General features: G+C 40.8%; 1 protein-coding gene across 4 annotated transcripts in view; it reads right to left on the bottom strand.

Annotated features, from left to right (window-relative positions):
- Positions 1 to 3,812: 3,812 nt before the first annotated feature.
- Positions 3,813 to 24,619, bottom strand: part of TMEM131L (transmembrane 131 like) — an 82,965-nt gene continuing 62,158 nt past the window's right edge. For 3 of the 4 annotated variants that reach the window (XM_055795375.1, XM_055795376.1, XM_027779913.2), the window contains 16 exons: positions 23,987 to 24,129; positions 23,218 to 23,360; positions 22,697 to 22,883; positions 21,471 to 21,656; positions 19,759 to 19,908; positions 18,597 to 19,213; positions 16,353 to 16,504; positions 14,907 to 15,031; positions 13,188 to 13,345; positions 12,121 to 12,306; positions 11,003 to 11,081; positions 9,850 to 9,935; positions 8,421 to 8,541; positions 6,685 to 6,773; positions 5,712 to 5,854; positions 3,813 to 4,225 (listed from right to left, as the gene is read on the bottom strand). In XM_055795375.1, the coding sequence (XP_055651350.1) occupies positions 3,947 to 4,225; positions 5,712 to 5,854; positions 6,685 to 6,773; positions 8,421 to 8,541; positions 9,850 to 9,935; positions 11,003 to 11,081; positions 12,121 to 12,306; positions 13,188 to 13,345; positions 14,907 to 15,031; positions 16,353 to 16,504; positions 18,597 to 19,213; positions 19,759 to 19,908; positions 21,471 to 21,656; positions 22,697 to 22,883; positions 23,218 to 23,360; positions 23,987 to 24,129 (2,844 nt within the window). In that variant the 3' untranslated portion in view covers positions 3,813 to 3,946. The remainder of the gene's footprint in view (positions 4,226 to 5,711; positions 5,855 to 6,684; positions 6,774 to 8,420; positions 8,542 to 9,849; positions 9,936 to 11,002; positions 11,082 to 12,120; positions 12,307 to 13,187; positions 13,346 to 14,906; positions 15,032 to 16,352; positions 16,505 to 18,596; positions 19,214 to 19,758; positions 19,909 to 21,470; positions 21,657 to 22,696; positions 22,884 to 23,217; positions 23,361 to 23,986; positions 24,130 to 24,619) is intronic. The other variant, XM_055795377.1, reaches the window with a different exon arrangement.

The raw sequence follows: 24,619 nt of genomic DNA, 5'->3' as shown, positions 1-24,619 counted from the left end.
AGCCGATTGCTGGTCATTGCTCCTTCGAGCGGCTGCAACAGTCCTGCACGCCCAGGTCCAGCTGCAGGAGCTGTAGGACAGACCCAGCAGTTGCCATCACGCTCCTGACATAGTCCTGAGAGCAACAACCGCGCTCTGGCGGAGCCTGCCTTCGGGAGCCTGCCTCTGCCCACACGCCTCGAGCCTCCCAGGCAGCATCCAGCACCCGCAGCGCAGTCTGGCCAGCCCGTTACCCCAAGCAGTTTGCACCCAGCTCCCAGGCCAGACGGGTGGCTTCTCCCTGCAGAAGCAAGCTCAGCACCGCATCTGCCCCACTCACCAAGAGACGGCCCCAGCAGAACGCTGCTCCCTCCTGTGGGGAAGCTGCTTGGGATGCTCCTCTTCCCTTGGCTCTCCAGCTTCCCGCGGTGAGGGGCTTGCTGCAGCCTGGTGAGGCTAGGGCAGCTGAACACCCCTGCACGGGGTGCTGCCTTTGCCCAAATGCTGTCTCTCATACGACCTATAAACCTTCACAAAATGTACCAGGAATATTCCCTGGCTCCAGGGTGGGAATACTGGACCAACCAGGCAGGCTTGGCCAAGATGCCCTCTGCAACTCAAGGACAGCGGTAGCCTGGTACCCCCAGCTCGCAATGCACACGTAAGAAGGCACAAACCCGCTGGGCGCGGGGAGCAGGTGTAGCTGTTGTTTCTCCCATGTCTCTTACAGGGAAAACACTGAATGTCCCCAGTTCACGTAACATTTGCGCTGTGACAGAAATTAACATCGAACATGGGGAACGGCCCATGATTTCTCTTCCCCCTCCACCGCCAGCCCTATTAGTGTGAACTGCACAAGCTATTCCTCTTTTATACTAGCATTTTTGTTTTTCCCTTTGCGCTTTTTAACATTCCTTGGGTTAACCGAGAATTTACTTTGCTGAAATTTCTCAAAAAAAATTTCTAAAAATGGTACCATTCAGAGAGATCCGTGAAACTTCTGATCCTGCTATAAGGAACTCCTGACACAAGGCAAGAAATTAGGAATTATTTTGATCAAGACTATGAGATATCTTTAGAGCAACCTCTCCCATTTCACTCCAGAATTATAATCATTTTGGTACAAAGAAATACACAGTAGAATTATTTATTTCATCCTCCCCTTTACTGTAGGAAGAAAGATTTTTAACCCAGCCCAAATTCACTTGTATTCAGTGGATTGCTAATTAAGATACAGATGTCTCCTGATGGCAGCAATTATTCCTGGTAACCCTAATGAGCTTGTTACATTCCTTAGTTATTGTTATGAAAAGTTATATGAAATACTTTGCCTAATACTACACAGCTCCCGGGGGAATTACTTCTTGATCCGTTCTGGTTTGATTAAAGAGAATGATTGTTTTCTTTCTTAGCAATATTTCTCAAGTTGTTTGCGGTTCATTTTCCTTGTCTTTTGCTGGCACTCTAACAACTCTAACCAACTTTTTCAGAGAGGTTTTATTTTCCAAATGTTTCTAACGTTTTTTTGCTCTCCCTGAACTCTCCGGTGTCTTTGCTTGGTTTATTGCAGGTTTTTTTCCTCTCTCTTCCAGTGATTTATTCTGCCTGGAACATGTATGTTACTTACAACAGGGACTTGGTGCCAATCAGTACGCTGTGGTTTTGTTGCTACGGTTTGCTGCAGATATAAGAAAAGCATCTCCTTACACTGGTACTTGAGGAAAAGCTTCACTTCGGTGCATGGAAAATACAAATCTCCAAAAACAATTAACAGAATGAGCTGAGTAAGCTAATTAAGCAGTGTTGTACATCCTTTCTTCTCTCCTGTGCCTTTGTACATCAAAAATTCAGTGAACATGCTACACAACAAGCAACATTATCCAGGGAATAAAGAACTACATTGCATTTCAAACCAAATGATGGCTTTTTTTAAAAAAAACCCTCGTGTTTATTGTGTTTGCACTCCCACTCTATTACTCCTGAAGTCTCCTGCCATAGGCAAGATGTGCACAGAAAACATGTCAGCGGTCACGACTACTCCCCATGGCATTGATTTCACGAGCGTCAAAGTTCATACGAACATGTGAACTTTCCTTCATAACCACAAGTGATTATGATGGAACTCTGGTCAAACAGATTCCTGCCCAGCACAACACATAGTGCAAAGCAGCCAAAGACTCCAGGCACTAGATCCCGGTCAAGCCATTAGAACACCACGGTTTTGGAAAGTATTCATGGACATTCCTGTTTTTCTGCCATCAAAACCAAAGGAGGGCTTAGGGGCACCTTCTGCACGAGCAGTGAAGGCAGGTAAACGTAGCAACCTTTTGAGTCTCCCACCCAGCCGGTACCTCCTCCTGAGCTAACTCAAACACACGTGACAGCATACTGGCAGGGATATCCTTCAGCAGAGCTTTCTTTGCGGGAACTGCTGATTTACTGAAACAAACTTCTTGCGGAAAAGCACCATTTGCGGTGAAGCGTTTCAATGCCTGGGATGGCATTTCTGCGAAAGCCTCAACACCCTGCTGCCAAACACTTCTTGTCGTCCAGTCAGTGTGTGTTCAAAGGGCAAGAGGAAAACAATTGAAGAAGTAAGATGTAAGGAACTTGCTCAAGTTCACAGAATCCTCAAAATGGTGACTGAACGCTGGTGGCCGCTAGTCTGACCTCCCACAAGGAGCAGGACTGCCACCACCACTAGAGCCGCTCACATGTGGCTTCGTTCAGCCACGTCATGAGCACCTCCGAGCGGAGAGCCCTGTCCACCACTTGGGGCAACCTGTTTTCCCACAGCACCGCCCCCCCCAAGGGAAGTCACTCTTCCTCGTGTTAAACCTGAACCTCCCACGCGGCAGCCTGTGACCGCTGCCATGGGCTGTAACACCTGCAGCCACCGCACAGGCTTTTGTTCTGCCATCTATACGTCTCTCCTCCAAGCAGCTGTACAAGGCTGCTACTGGATCCCCCTTCATTCCCTCTCCAGGCGTAACACGTTCCCTTGTCAAGGACACCTCTGAATCTAAGGGATGCCTTCCCTTTGACCCCTAAGAGTGAAGATCCCCAGACATGCTCTGCTATGCCAGAAGAAAAGGCTCTACAGGCACAGCACGCAGGGACAACGTGCATGATAGATTCAGCCCTGACACGGGTGGCAGCGCTTCCCTCGTTACCTTTCCCACTACCAAGATTCAGTGTTATAACATGAGCTAATGCAATCCTGTTTTGCTTTGGAGAGTGCTGTGAGCTCTGCTCTCAAAGAAATACTTGTTCCAGTCTCCAAGCTTTGGCATTTTAAACAAGGACAATTAACTACACTGAAAATGCTATTGCAACATGAAGGCTAAAAATATAAACACAAAATGTCAGGAGTCACTCGCAAGAAAAGCAAGAAAATGCCCACTCACCCACACTGCACATAACATCATCCATGTGACAGTTTGCATTCTGAAGCCAGATAAACAAGCCACAATTCAGCCTTTTTTCTACTGCCAGAAGTTTACACCCACAAATAACTGTCAGCAGTAGAAGTGGCACCACTTTGAAAATCTGTGATCTGCACCAACATGTAGGTCCACAGCGTTACTGTTTCACACAGATGCGATTGCTTACGGGTGTAAGTTTGCACCTACAAATGCTAAACCATTCCCAGTTTATACCGCAAAATGTCAACTTCAGAAGAAACATGTGCAGTACAGGTTCATGGATGTATTTAAGAACCTAATACTGTCCTTATTCTTGAAAAAAATTGAGTTTTAAATTTATAGCCTTCAGTTCACAATAACAGTGTCCTGAATATGCTTTGCTTTTTAAAATGCACTGAATGCTCAGACTTAAGTAAAAAAAATTTATTTTCAATATAAAAGTGCCAAAATATCCACCAATATTGTAATCTATTCAACAACCAGCTTACTCTAGTAATCAAAATTGCAAGCATCTTTATTCACATTTTAAAATCAAATTCCTTTCACACGTTTCCACAGTAACCCGAGTCCCTCGAAAGTGGGAAATTTGCATTTCGATTGGCTGCTGTAGTCCATATGTCCAAGTTCATGTAGGCACGGAAGGGGTTAAACCTCGGATAGTATTCCTGCTTACACATAACTGCCTGGTTCTCCACGTGGGTTGAGTGCTGGGCTGTGGCACTGACGGGGCAGCAGCTTTCATAAACATCACTCTGAGGTGCCCAGATGGAACCAAAAAGTCCAGACATTGGAGACAAGCTTCGGGTGCTTGAGAGGTAGGGCTGTAGGGCAAGATAAAATCATCATAGGAAACTGCAAAATGGACCACCGACCAAAGAAAACATAGAAATGCAGCACTAAATGGGAGGAAACAGCATTTCTGCAGAGAACTTAGGAGATGCACACGTGGAAAACTACGCACAAGTTTACAAAGCAATATGGTTGCAGAAAATCTTACAGCAGCATTAGTGTGTGCGTGTGTGTAAAGGCACGTCACTAAATGAAGCCATATGAGTCCCTCCCTGCATGGCACTGACATTACTGCAACAGGAATACAACATTCAGTTCTGGTCAGGCTGTTAAGAAAAATAAGGGAGAAATGGAAGATACACTAAAAGCACCATGCAATGTTTTGAGAATTAAAACTAAAAGAGAAGGACGCCCAAGAAATGACAAGAAAAAGGCTGAAGTATGTGTCAGTATTGAAAGACTACGCACGCCGAGAGCAGAGAGGGATATTCAGTATGGAAAAGAGACTATAATTGGGAGCTAGGGAATTTAGTTAGAAAATTTCGAAAGCTTATAAAGAACCTCCTGGAGGGCAAGATGTGTTAGTCTGCGAGGAAGTCTCTCAGAGAAGGTCATGGAAGTCTTGGGACTTTTAAAACTGAATGAAACACTGAAATGTATTGTGGGGAAAAGCTCGCCAGGGAAATGAGCTGAATTATCTAACGTATTTTCCAATCTCTACCTTCTGTGTTTCCTGGCATTCCTGAATAAAATATGAAAGAAAGCCACGTTTATTTTAGGAAACAAGTCTTCTACCAGTTTTGCCACTTCTTAACACAGCAGAATTTTCACTTTTGCAGTTGGAAACATTTCTTGCTCTATTTGGTTAGTTTTATTCAAAGTAAACTGACTGTAAATAAAAAAATAGAATTCTAAAATAGAAGACTTTGAAATATATTTAGAGGAGAAGGTGGTTACAATTAAAGACCACCTTGAACTGAAGTCACTCCATTGAACTATGGGATGACATAAACATGGCTAGTCTGGAGTGCAGCAGGTCAAAGTCAGCGTTCAGAAATCTGCACAAATCCCGCTTAAATCACTTGGATTTCCTAGCAAAAAAACCCCTGTCAAAGTCACTGAGAGCAGCTGTCCATTCAGCTCTACAATTTCCAAATCTCTCTGGGTTTTGCTGTCAGCACTTTCTGTGTTTTACGCTCATCTGGAAAGGCTGATTTTGATAGGAAAAAGTCTCAGTAGACTACATAAGTCCGAAATGTTTTTCCATATGTAAGATTATTTCAGTCAATTTTCAGGCAAAAGGATCTGTCTTAGAATTTTACAGACAAGGTCCAGTAACAGCCTTGACCAACAGCTGGGAAAAAGCCAGGCTACCAACGCCAGCGTCAAACACATACAGTAGGCTGCTTGAAGGGTTTGTGAAGTACGTGTGAGCAACAGGTAGGGAACAGACAGGAATGCGCTGGGAAGGCTTTGAAGAGGCACACGAAGGCAGTGCCTCGCCGTGACAATACTCACTGTGGAGTTGACGTAGTTGGCAGGCTCCCAGGCAGGTGGCATGTTGGGAGGCGCGTTCCAGGTGGAGGGACAGTTCTGGTCAATAAAGGCTGTATTCTGCACTGCTGCGGTACCTGGGAAGCCACTGGGGTAGTTCATGTTTTCTGCAGTTTATAAAAGCGCGAAGACAAAATAAGGCTTTTGCAAAATAAACGCTACTAACATTTCTGTGAAGGAACACTGAATCTTGTTGGAGCGAGCCAGGCTGGAACTGACCTAAAGCCTTCAGTGACTACAGGCAGCACAGCAGTGAAGCGTTAACAATTCCTGTTAATGGGACTACCACTCCGTGTTAGGAACCCACCAACAAATTGCTATCAGGAGGACGGGATAAAGAGTTGGTAATCTCCCTACCGGAGAACAGAGTCTTTATTAGCCACAGAACGTGCATGGCAGAGCCTACCCAGGCTTCACTGCCAACATGCCTCAGCTCTAAGCACCCAAGGGATCACTGTGCTGCCTGTGATACTGTAGCCTGACCTTTAATTATTGCTTAGGTAATGCTAAAGAATTCTAGGTTGCTGCCAGTGTGCTTCCCAAGCCAAGAAACTCTAGCCTGGAAAGGTAATCGGTCAGAAGGGGCCTTCTGTTTCACACACTGGAAGGCAGAAGCGTGCCAGAGGGGAAACAAAGAAAATTGTGCAAAAAGATTTGTGTAATGCTGCATTCACGAGTCTCTCTCTCTATTCCCTCTTGGAATCCTGTATACTGGCTTTTCAGGCTTAACAACTCCATATGAAGACCAGTCTTCTCATCCACCACATGCAGACATCATTTATTACTACAGAGCACCCAGTCAGCTGGAAACCGTAAAGTCCGCTTAAGCAATGAATGCCCAGATGTTTATAGACAAACTCAGCCTTTTGCTCTACAAAAGGTGAGGGGAAAAAAACCCCATGCTCAGTGATAATTCATAAGCTTTATTTCATCTTACCTTCTGGGAAAGCACCATATTCGTTCATCTCTAGTGGACAATACATGTTGGAAAACTGGCTGTCACAGGCCGCATTCCAGTCAATGAAGCTGTCCCAAGAAAAAGAAAAATCTGCTGTTAGAAACAATTTGCAGAACTTCTGGAAATTATTTGGAAATACTTATTTAATGTTCAGCTATTGGATGCAAAATGTCTGCAACTGATGATGAGGCTTTTCACATTCCGCTTGCCAATTCTGCCCATATCTACTCTGTGCCACTACGCAATCACAGCGGTTTTCTCACTTATCCCTTTTTCCTCTGGGAGGATGAACAACTTGTAATGACAGCTACCAGCATCCTGCAACACCTAACTGGGTTCAACTTTTTGCTCTGTAATAAGAAAATAATTGTACTTCTTTCCCATAAACATGGAAATAGTAGGTATAAAGTGAAATCATGTGATTTGAAATAGAAGAACATGTAACGCGTTCATTCAAATGCCTGAGAACAGGAATTAAAATGGAGAGAGAATAGGAATTAAAACAAAGATTTCTACTTTCCCTACCACACATGTTTAAGTCCTGTTAAGCAATATGTTTTCCAAACTACACATTACTCTGTAAGGATTACACTTCTTTTAAGTAAAATAATTTCAGAATTTCAAGGCGACCATTCAAAAGTCGTTCTTGAAGATGTCACGAATAAAAAAAACCCTACTATGCAGAAAGCTTGAAGAGGTCCAGGTCTGGACCCAGTCCAAACAAGGTAGGCATATAAAAGGATTTCATGTGAATCTGTGCTAATTTACTTTTACTATTCATGCAAGAAGCTACTATAAGTTGTCACTACTACATGTGAATAATTAATTAGATGTATTTTTGCATTCAAAGTCCAAATTGAGTCGGGCATATGAAAGCCAAGCAGCATAATACAGAATCTGCCACAAATCACCATATATTTCATCTGACTTAAGAGTCTGACAGATCGCCGACCATTGCTCCCAATCATTAGGGCCGCAGTCTGTTGATGTGACAGCTGGAACTGAGGTTAGCAGGCTGGTTGGGATCACAAGACCATTACTGGGGGTTTGTGCGTTACCACTCTGTCATTTCAGATGACAGGGTATGACCTGAAGAACTAGCTGTATGTCACTGCTATGTGGTGGCAGAATATTTCCTCTCACCAGTTTGCGGTGCATCTTTCATTAGTAAAACCTGCAGTGTACAGAGCCACTAAAGTTCATTACCACAATCCAATTCTACACAGAGCCTGAAGCAGTTAGACTGGCTTGTGCCCTTACACCACGTTCAAGTTGGACTATTTGTCCTTATTTAACAATGCCTGTTTATGCCATTAACACGAGAACACACCGCATAGCTTCTGTATATCATGGGGTGTGTTATGTATTTAGCAAAAGGGCAATGCACCTAATAGCCAGGCCCTCTCCACCTGGCCATGCAAAAGAAGTGCAAAAAATTAAAAGCTTTCCAAGAAGTACTTAATTAAATTTGAAAGAAGTTCTGGAATATCTATTTATGAGCTGGAACACCAGTGAATGTGTCTTAGCAAAATTAATCACGAGGTACTAATGGAAGAGCATAAACAACTAGAACTAAGACTAAAGTGACAGCAAGATTTCACTTTAACTATCATCTGTCTTACAAATATTATAAGGCAAGCTCAAGCACAGTCCTCTGCCGTCACAGGAACTTAAAAAAACCATTATCCATACTGTTTATATAAAATGTAACTTGCCTATTGTGGACAGAGGGGGTTTCTTGGATCATGCACGGTATATTATTCTCAAGGTTGTAGTTTAAACTGTTTGTCAGGCAGACTGGCTGAGCAGGCCACAAGTCTCCTGTTGGGTAAAGACCTAAAAAGGGAAAAGGGAATGAAATGCAGAACTACAGGAAGGAGGCTCCACAAACTCCGAGTACCACAATGACACTTTATTCCCAGATCCACAGTAAGGACTGTATGCTAGATAAAAAAAATACAGAGTTACTAACCAAACTATGCTTTTGTGAAGATGCTCATCGTTAAACAAACCAAGATTTTTATTTGTTAAAAAAATACATATAAAAAGACTTGAACCGAGAAGCTGAAATTCAATAAAACAGGGCAAGAAATGCCTGGAGAGAGTCCTTAAGTTATCAGCCGTCAGCACCAAGGCGGCACCCTTCCTCACGGCAGGACAGATGGCAGGGATGTGATCCCCACCAGCCTCCCCCTTGCCCCAGTCTCTGAAGTCCAACCACACAAATGCAGCGGGAACAGGGTTGGGTTTTTAATACACTAGAGCCATTCATGACCAAACAATACGTGAACTCAACACGGCTGTACTTAGCCCCTAGGGCAGATACTCATTGTGCTGCTCTCTACAGAGTACCCTGACTGCCCACAGATACTTTGTTCCTATCAACCCTGTGAGAACAGGCAGCTGGAGAAAGGAAAAAAAATCCAAATTAGCGGTTTCCATGAGACAATTGTTGCAAAGTTGGCTCTGTTTTGTTATCTCATATGATAGTTATTATGAATATCGCTACTGCAGAAGTTCAATCAGCATTTGTATCCTACCAGACACAGGTTAAAACCTACAGCAGAAGGGACAGTCACAGGCAGGCAGCTCTGCTGCCTGAAGAACCGTGTGTCCTGACCAGCTTTCAAACTCCACCTGATGCTTTTATGAATCCCACTCAACATGCTAATATTACTTCCCTTTGAGATCCAAACAATGAAAACTCAAGAGAGTTTTAACAGCCCAACCCAACCTCATTCATTACTGCTTTCAAAGAGAGCAAGTCCTGACTATGGTAATTTAGAGAGAAAAATGGTCGTATTTGATTTCATGCCAAGCTTCATTTTAACACAGCAGCCAGTGCTCTTGATCTCCCAACCGCATTACTTTTAGACATAGATCTGTGCAAAGCAAGAAAAAACAAAGAATACCTAAACCATGAGTTGAAAGCTAAATATTGTCTCCACACAGAGAAGACGCAGCAAAAAATCTCAAGGTTATAAGCCTTTGTTTCCTAACCTTCCTCTTAACTTGTTTAGAGGTAACTCAAGTTCTAACAACATGTCTATCAAGTTGGTGTATACAAGCGTTATTAGCAACGTCACTGGAACTACTTGACAAAGTGTGCAAAAACCAGCTCCAGCTGTTAATAAAGTAACTTACCTTTATTTTTGTCAGGATCAGTAGCTATGTCAGTGAAATTGGGACACAAGGTTTCAGGGTATTGGGGGAAGCTCCTCATGTCTCTGCTGAATGAAAACAAAATTTCATTTCTTAAGTCTAGACACACTTACGTTTCAGAATCCGAAGTAAATTAAAAGGAAATACACAGAGGTGTAAAAATATTCTAATGAACATCATTGACTGCTATCACTTTCCCACTTTCCCGATTTTTCTGATTTTGAATTACCACTGTGCAATTTTTTCAAGTTTTTTCCCAATTAAAAGCCAGCTACTTATTACACATGCAAAATGAATAAAATTGACACATCTTAATTGCCCCACTTTCATTATCCAAATATCAACCTATTGCAAATTAATTCAACAGCTCTTCTCTAAAACTAGAAAACAAGCTACAGTTCATGAAGATGAGTAGTGTCTCTCCTAACATTTCAATGTTCCAAACAACTTCCAGGCAAGTTTACTTTTATGTCTCTGAAGACACCTAGGCATACGTGAACATCAATTTCATATTTATCAAAACCCATCAAAGAAACTAGTCGAAATGAATGGAAAGGGAACATTTTCAACCACCGGAATCCCAGAAGAAAAGGATTAAATTATTTCTGCTAGTGAAAACAGAGTCATGAATGAGAAGTGAAATGAGGATTCACAGTAATAAAAATTGTAGATGCTACTACAGTAAAGAGACAGAAAGGAATGTGGGGGAGGGGGGGAATCAATTTTCATGCTGTATATCCTAGAACATTATTCCCATTAAAAGAATAGCATCAACTTGAAAGTCTCACTCCCACCTTTTTTTAAAACCATTATTACTTTAATATAACTAAGTGGTAATGGAAATGTAGTAAGTTGCTAAGATCTAGAAGAAATGAGAGGGGAAAACCAATTTCCTTTCCCCCCCCAGTTATATTTTACATTTGGAAGCATTTATCATACTTCTCCAGCATAATCCATTTTTCATGTATCTTTTCATGGACTGAAGAAAATCATTCTTCTTCCAACTAGTAAGTACAATTCAATGATCACAAAAAATGACAAGACAACAGGTAGGTATAATTTATCAAACTGAGACAAGATTTCAAGTTGGTGGTGTTTCTTTAATGTCTTACAGGAGTAGATTCTAATTTTTTACCTGGTATTGCAGATGTTATGAGACAGATTTAAAGTGATAGGAGTTTCAGATGGAAAATCATTTTGTGAAATATTCTCTCCTAAAGAAAAGAATGACTGAAAATCAAAGATCCTGAAAAAAGTATGCACAGAATATACATACAGACAAATAGAATCATCAATGGTGTTCATCAAGTTCTCTCTGACTGAAGTATCATTACTTGCACTGATTTGCAAGTGTGCTATCTGCATCCACATGGTCTTAAATGTATTTTATGACTTATAAGTGATTACCACACTCTTAATGAAGAGGTTCTTTGTTACTACCAAATTAATTTTGAATTTGAAATGACTGACTGACTTTTTTTTTTTTTTTTTTAAGAGGCCTGACAACTTAGAAGAACAGAATAATCATGTACACACAATTTATCTATTAGGTTGCAGGTTCAGATACATCACATACTATCTTTTATACATAAGTACATATTAAGTACATGCTTATTTTTAAATTATTCAGAACAGCTTATTTCAGGTACTCTAAGCTGGGTTTACTTGTGTCACTTTAGCACTTTCTTTAGATTTTACTTCTAGTGCTACCACAGTCTGGATAGTGATGGCAGTGACAGCGTTCAGGCCTTCAACTATTCCGAAGATATTCAGGAATTCAAAAACTGCAGTAATGAACCACAGTTCCCATTTCTCACCCCAGTCAAGTGGCTCGGGTCTCCTGACTGCTTATGCTTCAAATACAGCTACCCAATCCCAGCATCCTCACATCTGGACTGCTTTCACACATTCCTCATTTGTGGATTTCTTAAACGGCTATAACGTTTTCAAGAGAATAATGTGATGTAGCATAAATTCAAAGGCAGAAATTGCTTTGACTAGCGACTCACAGTTCTTCCATCTTTCCATGAAAACTAACTGTGCAGCTTCCTCAGCGAGGAGCCTAACACTTTCTCTGTAGCCTGACAACTCATCTGCATCTCGATAAAGCTTGTGGGGCTTTTTTCTCAAGTGTCAAGTTCTTTAAATCTCCTCGTGTTTCTGAGAGGTGCCCCATGCTATGGGCTTTATCATTCAGAAGAAAGGCTGAAAAACCGCCCACTATTGTGCAGAAGTGGGATTTGTAGAACTTACTGGATGGAAGAAAATGCCTGGCAGTAATCATGGGCTTTTTATCTCCGTCTGAACTGCTGGTACTGCTCCAGCTACCCCAGCTCCCACGACTGGCACGAACGCTTCCTGATGAACTTCCACAATCTGAGCTTGAATCGGAACAAAACTTCTCCAAACACTTCTTTTTGGACCGTTGATAAAAGCTTTCTAAAGAAGTTGCAAAAAAGCCAAAAACACACCAAAACCAACAAAACATTTAAGAAAGTCTTTCAGCTGAAGATTCAGTGAAAAGTCATCTGAAACACGAATTTACGTGGATACTCTAAATTTACTGATAGCCACAAGAGAAATGCACCAGCCCCTATCACGAGGAGCTTATGACCTACACATCATCCCCACCACAATGAATGCAAGTGAGGATACAGTGCAGTTAGAGGCGATAGTTTGAAATAGGAAGCTCAAACTGTTCTTTGAAATACATAATTAATATTTGAAGCAGGACATGTATCCTGGCTGTAGGAACATGCAAGCTAAAAGCAATGACAAATATTGCAAGTAATTAATTCATAAGTGATAGACTCCTTTCTTATGATCTCACCAGGGATGCAAAGGACAATCGTATAAACACTGATACCTTCTTTAGCCCTCCTCTTCCCAAAAGCTGGGGAAAATAGCTGATTAAAATCCTGACAGAAAGGCAGGAAGGAGGTACCTAAGCTAGTGGTTTTTAAAAAGGACCTGCCTGTTCTTAAAGTGGCCTTTAAAATACAGCTGCCTCAGTTAGCACTGGCTTTGATCTGAACATACAAGCAGACTGGCATCCTTCACCCAGGACTGATGGATTATGGCTTCAGACTGATTCACCTTCTGATTTGCACCACCAACCAACCCCACAGAGAAAGGATGCAGAGCCCTTCAGAAGCGTGCAGGTATTACTGTTTCAGGCACTGCACTGTGCCAGTCCTGCTGGCTTCACGGCAGGCTTTGAAAGGGAGAGAAGCACAAGTCTCTCAAGGAAGGAATACAGCTCTACTGCCACAAACCCCACGTTACATTTCTTCCCATTTAAGACAATTAAGATTGCGTACCTGTTTCTCCCTGTATAGACAAGCTCCCGGCTTTTTGGTCTGCTTTACAATTTTCCCCGTTACCCTGAGGACACCAGGCTCTTATTCCAATATTCGCTCTCAGATCCGGCCTTTCAAATTCACTGCACATATGCTTCAGCTCACTCTGCTCGGGGACCCTAATACAACCACACCCAAAGAAACATGTTTGCATTTTACATTTCAGCTGCACTTTTCGTTTTCAGGCATTAAACACTCCAACCCACAGGGCTATCGAGGCAGGACATGGGGCAAGGAATAGGTTTAGAAGTCTTACTCCCCAACTTTACAGAAACCTAAAAAACCTTTCCCAAAATGCAATATCCCACCTCACAGACTACTACTTCTCAGGGGGAGAAGCAAAACCACCACCACCATGTGTGTTTTAACTCTATTCTCGAATGTATTTGCAGAAGGCAATCAGATGTTACAGTGATAAGCACAGTCCAGCGCTGCACGAGTATCTGGATCCACAGGAAAAACTGCCCTGTGTCTGTTTCACTGGCATAATTATAACTAGAATAAAACCAACACCTGAACTCATCTTAACTTTATGCTAGTAAAACGGAAATATCTGGATCCAGTATCATAATCACAAAGTACTGTGGGAAAATTAATAAAATCCAGCTGTCAAGTTTCTACAGGAAGGGAATGGTTACATCTTAACTCCGAAAGCAGCAACTGCTGAATCAGTTCAAGGAACAGACACCAAATTTCAGTATTTCACTTCAATTATTTTTATTGTCCCTACCTACAAAGATGCGCATCCTACAAAGATTTACACGTGCTGACTTTGCACACAATGAATAGTAATTTGTTTATAATGAGTTATAACAGCCCCTTCAGATTTACAATCTCCTTGTTAAGTCCACTGACCTCAATAGGACCACTTGCAATAAAAATTAAGCCTGTGAAGGCTTTGTAGGATCATGACCTTAATTCAAAGAGCTGGGGGAGGGGAAGGAGGAGGATTTTCTCCTCCCAAGTGTTTCTATTCTAGTAGCAGTTTATAACTGGTATTTTTTAGCAATAATCTGAGGAACTTAGCTTTAAAATACATAAAAAAATAATGAAGCGTAGTTTACAGCTGACTTTAGAAATGCATTTAAACAAACCTTGGTGTCAGGGGAGGGGAAGTAACTTCCCAGGGTGATCGCAATATTCTTTTGAGCCTAGTGCTGCTCTCTTTTTTTTTAATTGTTACAACAAAAATGCAAGCTGCTGTCCCTTTTCTACATATTTCTCTTCCGCTTCCAAAACTACTAGAAGATAACACTCCCTCAGTGACTCGATATAGCAGATGATTCTCTTGAAGGTGGAATGATTTCAACGATTTTGTTTCCCTTTTTTTTTACTGAAGAGAATACACAACTGGATTTTATTCACACAACACACAATAGAAAGGAAGCTAACCACCCAAACTTCAGAGACAGCAAATTCCACTCTGTAACAGACAGCAACCACTGCTATGCAGAATGGGGCGTGCCTATATACACACAGATTTACAAATGGTAAATTTTTCTAATTTTTTTTGCTGGTGATACTTAGTACTGCACATTCTTAAAAATAAAGGCTCAGTCCAGGATTAAAGTGTGTTTATTTAAATAGATAAAGCAATCCTGCCTAAAGTACTATGTAAAAACCTGCAGAAACATTACAGCAACGCTGGATTTCTTCATGATTTGGTGAGGCAATACATACCTTGTAGATATATTAACATTCTTCTTCTTATTTTTTCTAGATGTTCTATTTCTGTTCCAATTCATATTTGGTAAATTTCCTTCCTTCTTCTCCTGAGGTTTCTTCTTCCTATACGCATCTTCTTGCTAAATGTAAAAATATGAGCTGAGACAATACATACATTATAAAATGAAGTTAACTCAGTAAATGAACTCCACTGGATTTTTCTAGCTAAATTTCTCTGGACAGAACGGCTTGACCCAAATGCATAATTACATCATGATTTAGTGCCTTTCCACAGCACATCCTCTTCCCAGCACCATCAATTTGACCAGCCTTTCCAAGATTGTCCTTCAAGCCACCAAGAGATGATGAGAGAGAAATTTTTGAATTCCCAGTGTCAGCATTTTCCCCCTCACAGTATCTAGCTCTGACTTCCAGGGAAATAAAAAAAATAGGGGGAGAAAAAGGAAAGCAGTCAATAAAATTCCCAATGTGCTAAAAACAAAAAACATCTGCCAGATTTATGATCAGTTTGTGAGCAAGTTCAGCAGCAATAAATCCTCCCTTTCCTCAGCAGCTGGGGGGTGGGTGGGTGTGGGTGGGGAAGGCATTCATTTGAATTACAACTGAGGAAATTATGGGGTAAATTAACTAACAAATAATAGTAATTTTTAAAAATTCAAGAAACAAACTGAGCACCATCAGCCACACATGGAAAGAAGTTTCTAACAGCTCCTAAAACAAGACTAGACCCTGTCTTTTCTGATATATACTCCTCAAGCACGGTAAGCAATTCCTCTTTACATCTTTTTGCCATGGGATACCTATCCAGTAGACAGGACACAAACACAATGCAGATTCTTGGGTTTACTAATTCTGTGATGAAGGTTTTTAAGTGTTTTACACTGCCTGCAACAAAGGTACAGTCTGCTGTGTTTATCATGCTCAGAAACCAGGCGTAAAGAACGATCCTTCTCAGCAGCTTCACAATCTTGTGAAGGGGCTTCTGTCTGCATCAGAAAATTTGAGAACACAGCAAAGTCCTGTACTGTATTTGGAGATCCGCAAACGAAGGCCAATATGCCCATCTAGGACACCGGCCCTCCGAAGTACGTTCCCACGTCATCACTGTGGCTGACAGATGGCATTAGATTCCAGTATGTTTCTGCCTGTTCTGACAATAACGAAGACTATCTCTAGTTGTGATATGGCTAATATCACAATACGAGGGCTGTTTTAATTTTTATCCAAACTGTTCATCATTCTACAAAGCAGCATTACAATGCAACAGTTGTGGGACAGCACGTCTGCATACTTCCTCATTCATCTGACTTACAGTGTTTCAGATCTGTGACTCTACGTAGCAGTCCCTACACACACACATACCTGTATGCGTATACATATAAAAATAAACAACAAAAAGATCATTTAAAATTTTAAAAGTAGAAAGATCACAATACAAACCTCAGAAGCAATCTCCTCTTTTGCGCAGCATGGAGTCTCTTCCTTAGGTCCTTTATTAATCTTTTTCTCTGTGGAAGGCTTTATGTTGATCTGCTTTTTTAAAGTCTCACAGTTTTCTGTTTCAGTCCTGAGAGGCACTTGCTGGCTATTCCCTACAATTAAACAGTAGTATCAGTTGGCTTGGGAAGAGAACGGGCTCCCAATCGTAACCACAGTATCTTCCTTTTCTTTAAAAACAGACTTGTGTTCCTTTTCAAATCACTAGGAAAATTACCTTTAGGCTGACGATGCAGAAAATTTCAAAATCAAAAGCTAATGCTGTATAAAAATTCTTAGAGTAGTTGCAAAAAACAGCTCTATATTGATTCATGCTCATGGGCACATCACTCCTAGCACATCCATAAATTACCCAAGTCCTCCTGCTCATCTCATCTAAATTTGAGCTACGTGGGTCCCAGCCATGGGTCTGGAAGGTAGCATCTGAAGCCAGAGAACATGGGGCTAAAAAACAAACAGAAAAAACCCTGCAAGCTGGGTGGGGAGGAGACTTTTCAACAATGGGTAGATTGAAGTAAGGACTGATTTTATTTGGTGCTTTATGTCTCTGAAGTGCCCTCTGCATTCACTATGAACACAAATGGAAGTCATTGTTTCTTTAGGATGGATTCCACATTAAAAGTTCATTTTCTTGAGAGGCTTATGAGCAAGAAAAATTATCCTTGTGTTTCCTATCTACCAACCAACTACAATATCCTAGCTCTGAGTCAGCCACCCTCTCCCCTCTGAAGCAGGCAGTCTTGATGACTGCAGAAGGAGCCCACGTGCATGAAACACCAGGCAAGGGAGGCTACCACAGCTCTACAACACACTCCGCTGCTCTGCAGCATACAAACGTGTGAGCACCCAAGGTCTTGAAGACTCCCCATTTACACAAAACCAAGTCTGTAACTATAATCAAGATACAAACACAGCAACACGGTACTTTTTTAGACTTCATTTACCCTACCCAACTTCTTGAAACACAGGAATACTCACGTCCCTGCCAGTGCAAAAAACCACAACTGCTAATTGACAACATGGCAGATTAACTGTAGTGCTTTACTAATGAATGTAAGTAACTGTTACTACTCTGGAAACGTTCTTTCAAGGTGGAAGTTTTGTCAGTGAAAGTTAAGTCTAGTATCTCCCAGCTGGCTTACGTATAACCATGATTTCCACCGCCTGTACTCAAAGTTAACCTTCCTGTGCACGCAAATACAATTAAGACATAATTATTTCCTTTCCTCCCTCCCGCCCCTCATCTGATTTCCTAATTCAAAGCAAAGAACAAACACTGCAGTTTAGGAGCACACGAAGAATATCAAAGTACTTTTGAAGTATAAGTGAAATTAACCCACTTTCACCTGAGACGGCACACTTGTCACCTGCTCTATCTCACAGACAACAACACAGCGGGAAGCGACAGGCCCAGGGTAACAACTACACACAGCAGCAGGGCCTGAAATCCCTCTGTGATGGCTCACTCACTAAAACTCTGCCACAGCTGCAGCAAATGCCAGTCTTCAGCATTCAACTACTTGCCAAGTGCCTAACTAAAGTCAAGCTTCCAGAGGACACATTCTCCTGCCCTGCTCTTGATCTCCCCCGGGTGCTCCTGGGCTGCTTTTAAAACTTGAGTTGTGAACCTAAGAGGCAAGACTGACCAGGCAGCTTAGTTCCGCAATTAAAAAAAAAAAAAAATCATAAAAAACACAGCTATGCAGTTACTAAGAGAAATGTTGATCTGCAGATTCCTACAAAATATAACTTCATGATATTCTGATGTCAGCTTTTGTTATTTTAGGTGGTTTTATGATGAGTTCTGAATATCCAGTACTGAATGTGGCGACTAAAAATCAGGCATCAGATTTTCAGTGGACCTAAAAATTGCAGACTGGGACATTTCTGAATATTTGGAGAAGGGTATTTTGTGGTTTATAAGCATATCTATTACAACAATTATTTTAACCTTTTAAATGCTACAGCACAAGCTTGAAATCTGTAAACCAAGGCAAATTTATGATTTATGAAACAACTTTTAATGCAAGCTGTTTCCTTCGGAATGTAAACTGATAAATCATAGTGAACACATGAGAAACAACACATCTCCTTGTCCCAACAAAAGACAAAATCCTGATCACTGTGAACTCAACAGAAGATTTCACCCAATAATTTCAACTGATGGAAACTGGGAAAAAAAATTACCACTGTTTTTCCTAGAAATTTCTTGCAGTTCTGGCTGTTGCTGAGGTGAATTTCTGGACAAGTGACTTTCAGGTAGTTTCTTGGACATCTTCACAGGACAGAACTCCTGTTCTTTGAGCTCAACTAGATTTTCTGAAGTTTTAAGGTTAGTTTCCTTAGGAAACATACATGTTTGAAGATCTTCCTTCAGATCACACTCTGAAGAAGTATTTTTAATGAGAACTGTATTTTTCAGTGCACTTTCTTCTTTATCCAGAAAGTCTTCTGGAAGAGTTAAATTCTTGTTAACATTTATGCCATTTGCATATTTAAGAGTTACCCAGTTCTCACTGACATCATCAGTGCAAATGTCCTCTTTTGGTGCTGAGATATGGTTCTCCGCAATCTGATTCTGCTTTTCATCAGGAGCTGCAATGGCACTGCCAGCTGCTGTGTTTGGTTTCTGCTTACTGTAGTAAACTGAACATTTGTGTTTCTTCTGAGAATGGCTGTAGGTCGCAGGACTTCTCTTCGCTGCATTCTGACTTCTACTGGAAGAAGTGCCTACAGACAGGAAGCCCTTCCCTTTGCCTTTATCTGAGGAACTATAGGAATCCATAAATGTTTTGCAGCTTCCCCTGTAGAAAAAAATAAATCATTTGTGATTTGGTTTTATCTATGAAGCTATCATGAATTGGTTTATGGGATATTTCTGCAAGAAAAGGGGGGGGGCTATTCACAAGCTGAGGAACTGCATTAGGTCTTCAATTTTTCGTACCAGCTATGGTACGCACGTGCTCAGACTTCAAACACACTTATATGCTTCACTGAGTAAGTGCCTAACTGACCATCCAAGAGGGTCAGATTCAAGGACCATTAATTTATTTTCCATTCTTTCCATGGCTGCCACACATGATGTATCCTTTACTTCCATCACATAATTTTTAACCTACGTACGACTGACAATACACAAGATGAATAAACCCTTGAGTTCTTCCATTTCTCCTTTATGAAGATCAATATACACCACAACACTGAAAGCTCTCTGAAGGAGGTTGCTTGGAACACAATCTCCTCTAAAACAGCCCACAGCAATATCAAAATACAAACAGACAGAAAGCATCACTCCACAATAAATAGGGTACGAAAAAAGGCAATTTAAAGAAGAAAAAAGTATTTTTACTTGTAGGAATCAGAGCTGATTACGTCAACAGAGTTGCTGTTCTGCTGCGGTGAAGAACTAGGATTTGGCCTCTGTCTTGATTTCATGAACTCTGCTAGAATATACTGGGCTTGCTGGAAGGCTATCAGAATCACTCCAAGCAGGGACAAACTGCCAAAGAAAACAACAGATACTGGTGTCTACAATTCCCAGGAACATTCAGTGAAAGAGCTGAAAAAGCTTCTAACAAGATGCACTTTTCAAGTATTTTTTTAATACATTCTAAGTGAGAATTTACTAATTGAGAAAAACTACAGTGTAAAATAACAGTTGTAACGCTCTTTTTCATTTTTTCCTTACAGCCCTTGCTAGTTATTCTCTCCATAAAATCATTCAGGCATGAGCTCTGCCAAGAAAAAAATCTAACGAAGAAAAATATCATTCTAAACCAGCTAATACCTGATCTGAAGATCCGTTAGAACCAAGTCTCACTACAACACAATGGCAATATATCATAGTATGATACCTATTAGTCTTCTGAGTATCTTAATTCATAACAGTTATGTCATTATATTTATTTAATACGATCTCTTTCTTTTCCTAGGGAAAATGCTGGCATAAAATGGGCTACAAATGCCACTGTACTTCTGAACCGAAACGGAAGCTGCAAAATATCCTCTCTGGTGTATTAACTACATTGCATGTAAATCGATCAGAACAAAAATCTTTGTAATTCATCAAACCACTGCCTCAATTATGCAGCATAAAACAGAATGAGAAGATCCTGATTTTTCAGATCCTTGCAGCCTCCTTCTGTTGCATCTACAACCACGTCACCCCGTCATTACTGTTGCTTCATTTGTGCTCTGTTTTCAGTGTCAAAACACCAATGCAAGCAGAAGCAGTGTGCATCAGGATCTCAGCTAGGTATATGCATCGGCACATGTATGTATCACCATGACATTCACAGTCACTGCCTGTTAGTACTGACTGCAGGAGTTCAGGGCTGGTGGGATGAAAAGACTGGATATCATCTGTGACAAACACAAAACATTCAATTCACACTACACAGTGTGGAAGGTTAATAAAGGAAGAAAAAAAACCAGTATGCATAGGATCAGAACCCTTCATTGTTGTAAAAAGGTACCAACCTCTTAAAATAAGTTCATCATGTGCGAGCAATGAGTCAGCCAACACAAGCCAAATAATCTTTCTGAGGTAGCCTATTCAGCAGTGTGCCAAGCAAAAGCTAATAATAAACATGAATATTTTTTAACAAGCGAAAGAAGCAGAAGAAAGCAGGTCTTGACTTGGTTGTCACAAACTTTGTAAGATTTATGTTAATTTTCCAGAATGTTTAATCGACCCGTCTGCTCAATTCTATTCATGATGTTCAGATATTAATATGTTACATGTGGACCTCTACAGTGAGGGAGCAAGTCTTCCAGCAAGGGGAACATCCAGTGGGTATTCCTGTGGGGGTATCCTAGCCCTTTTTCTTTGCCGCCTTAACACTGAAGTTTATCAGGAGGAGCAACAAGAAATGCTTGACAACTCCATCACCAGCTAATGCATCACACCTAAGATGTCACCGTCAGCTGGCAGACTCTTGGGAGACACGTGCAGTAGAGATTTAGGCCTGTCACCACTAAAAATCTAACACAAGCCAAAAGTGCTTGCTGACCTTTCACTGGCAGGTCCCTTTCAAACTGATGCAGGGGCCCTGACATTACCTTACAAAGAGGACTGTGAGCCTCCAGAAAGACTCTTCCCAGCTGGGTCCTGGCACCACATCTGCACACAGCGGTAACAGATGGTGAGGAAGAGTCACATTGAGCGTGAAATGGAACTCCAGGTCAGCAGCAGTCACCAGCGTAAGTTCGCGGATTACCCAAGAAGATGTAAAGTCAGGAGTGAATCTGTCAGGAAAAGCAGATAGAACAGGTGTTATTTTTCCACTGTAGGGCTGAATTTCATTTTCTGAAGTCACACTGATACCAAAAAATACAAAATAACTTTTGATTTGATAACATGAAAAAAAGACAATGAAACAAGTGACCACTGTCTGCTTAGACTATGCAGATGGCATCAACAGCTAGCAAAGATTAAGACTTTTGAGGTCATTTTCAAGCAGTAAAACACGTGATTTTATTGTGACTCTTCAGAATACTCTCATTACTGCGCATGTGCATGCAATCAACTCACGAACCAAATGGTTCGTTAACCAAAACACTCTTTACCAAAAGCACAGCTGTCTAATGTACAGGCAGCATTACTTTGGAAACGGGCCAGGTACTACAGTTAAGTCTAGAACAAGGCGGGGAAGATAGGGAAAGCAGAAGGAAACATCAGATTTGTCTCTTCTTCCAGTTACTGCCTTGACCATCTCATTGTTCTGTTTGACTGCCATGGGTACTGCTAGAAGGTATGACTTGCCTTTCCAGGCGGTAGAGGTGACACGCTGTATATGAAACTAGAGTTACTGTAATACAGTAATATTAACTATACTGATGTTTAACTCATGAATTTCACTTGACAGGATTTTAGAAAGAATCAATTCTAGACTATGTGTAATGTTAGGAAAACATGACTAGATTGTGGCCAGGCTACTTGGAACAAGCTAGGGAACCACAATCAAATAAGTAAAAAAAGCCAGTGGCAAAGCATTTCTTAATCTTTTATTGTGACCACTCTTTTGCTTTGATTTATTACTTCATAATGCACTGATAAAAGCACGTGTGCTACTTGCTTTTTAAAAAATGGATTCTTTTAAATAAACATTATTGCATTATCAATTTGTTAGTGTTACCCTTACTGAAAAGGAGAAATTCTTATGAAATCTGTATTCAAAGCTCACCAAATTTTGTGTATGGGTGTGCTACTGGAGTGTCTGTTACTGAAATTAATTATTCAAAATTTCCACTTAAATTAACTTGTCAGCAAATTTGTCAGTGCTTACACAATGCTGATCTCTCGTGATGAGTTCTGAGCCAGGAAAAATTGCTGACAGTCTAACACTTCAAATCCATATCCTTGGCAACTGTAACCATTGATTTTCATTGATGAAATTGTTATAGGAAGAGGCCCGATATTCTCTACTTTGAAGTTCTTCGTAATGGATAGAATTTGCTTGCTGTCCTTCAGTTCTTAAAAGGGGGAAAAAAAAAAGAATAAATATTTTAGAGTGCTGAAAAATTATTTTCTTACGTTTATAAATAAATCACTATTTATACTTTCATTCTAATAAAAATTCAGAAGTGACCAGCATTTTAATACAGAGTGTTTTGTAGTAGCGTACTTCTAGAATTTGTAACTATCCTCAGTCAGTGTTTTGAGAAAGAATCTACACCTCTCATGACCAAGCTCTTCACCGTTTTCTATTTCAACATTCCATTTACCTAACATTACTGTACCATATCAGTACCACTATGGAGTAACGCAGCCAGCTACAAAATCAGAGACCTGTTTCTTCTTACTCACGTCGTCTGCAGTCCATTAGTGTAGCTTCTGGCACCTTGAATCGAAGAGATCCTCCTGCACCAGGTAATCTTCCCCCTACTTTAAGCAATTCTTTGGCTCCAAAGCCTTCTACACTGACCACATCCAGAACAGTCAAGTTGTTTCTGCCATAATATAAGAATCAAGCAATCAGCCACTATAACACAAATGAAGCTTGCAAAATCACAGCTTCGCCATCTGCGTAGCAACCCAAGACAACAGTGTTTCAGTAACAGAATCAGCGGCCACACCTGGATAGGTTTCCCCTAAATACAAACAGGATCACTCCAGAACCAGTCACCAGTAGTAAATTTCTGACAGTGAAGGAACAACCTTTGTGACCACTGCCGCTGGATAACAACAGTACCACCTAGTAAAAATGATAGCTTCCTCCATAAACTCCTCTTTTCCTCCCAGGATAACCAATGTGTGGTTGCACATTAGACTCACTGAATACTTAAATCCTATCATTATGGAGTTAAGTTGATAATAGCAAAGCCACGTAATGTGCTGCTCAACTCAAAATTGCCTCAGTACATATGCATTTTATAACCCACTCATCACCTATTAAGAAAAAAAGGCTATTTTTTAATGACTGAGACATAAGGCACAAAGATTATTTAAGCAATTTTTATTAAACTGGAGGATTCAGACTTTCAAATTTTGACCATTTGTCTTTGCTCCAAGATTTGGCAAATTCATTTTTACCCTGCGTTGTTTGATTCTCACTTACAACTGAAACTTGGCTTACCTGATTAAAATAAGGGAAGCTACTCTTTTGTAGTCAACTGGTGTAAAAATCACACCAACTTTTCTGGTTTCCAGTGGCTGTAAACTTAACCAAAGCAGCTCAGAACTGCATTTCTTGTTGATAAGATCCTCTTGATGTGCATTCTGTTAACAAAAATGCACTTCTTACTCACAGAAAACATGTGTGTTTGAAGATCTCAACAAAGAAAGCACTACATCTTCACTTAGCACCACATAAGACATTTTTGGCAAGGTGCAATAACTGCTGACTAACATGTCATACTAAAGCATTTCAATTTGACAACATGGATCATCAGATAAGGTAGTTTATTTGAGCAAAAGTTCATATTACTGCACTTATTATGAGGAATGTATTACTTCATTATTTTTTTTTTGAAACAGCTCTTACTTGCTCAGATGGAAAAGAAATCATACAGTTCTTTCATATTATAGGGATCCTGAAACACTTCACAATGCAATGAGAACTGACACTATACTGATTACACAGGGAAATGTGACAACCATTATACCCTCAGTGTAAGACCTGCAACTTGATTTAAGTGAGAAAGGGACTGTTGGCAAATATGTTGAGCCACTGGGAACAAACCAAAGTGAACTCGCTACCACATTAATT

The sequence above is a fragment of the Falco peregrinus genome, chromosome 2, assembly GCF_023634155.1.
Source record: "Falco peregrinus isolate bFalPer1 chromosome 2, bFalPer1.pri, whole genome shotgun sequence".
NCBI lineage: Eukaryota > Metazoa > Chordata > Aves > Falconiformes > Falconidae > Falco > Falco peregrinus.
Note: the sequence above shows the minus strand (reverse complement) of the source record. Positions and strands in the feature narration are given on the sequence as shown.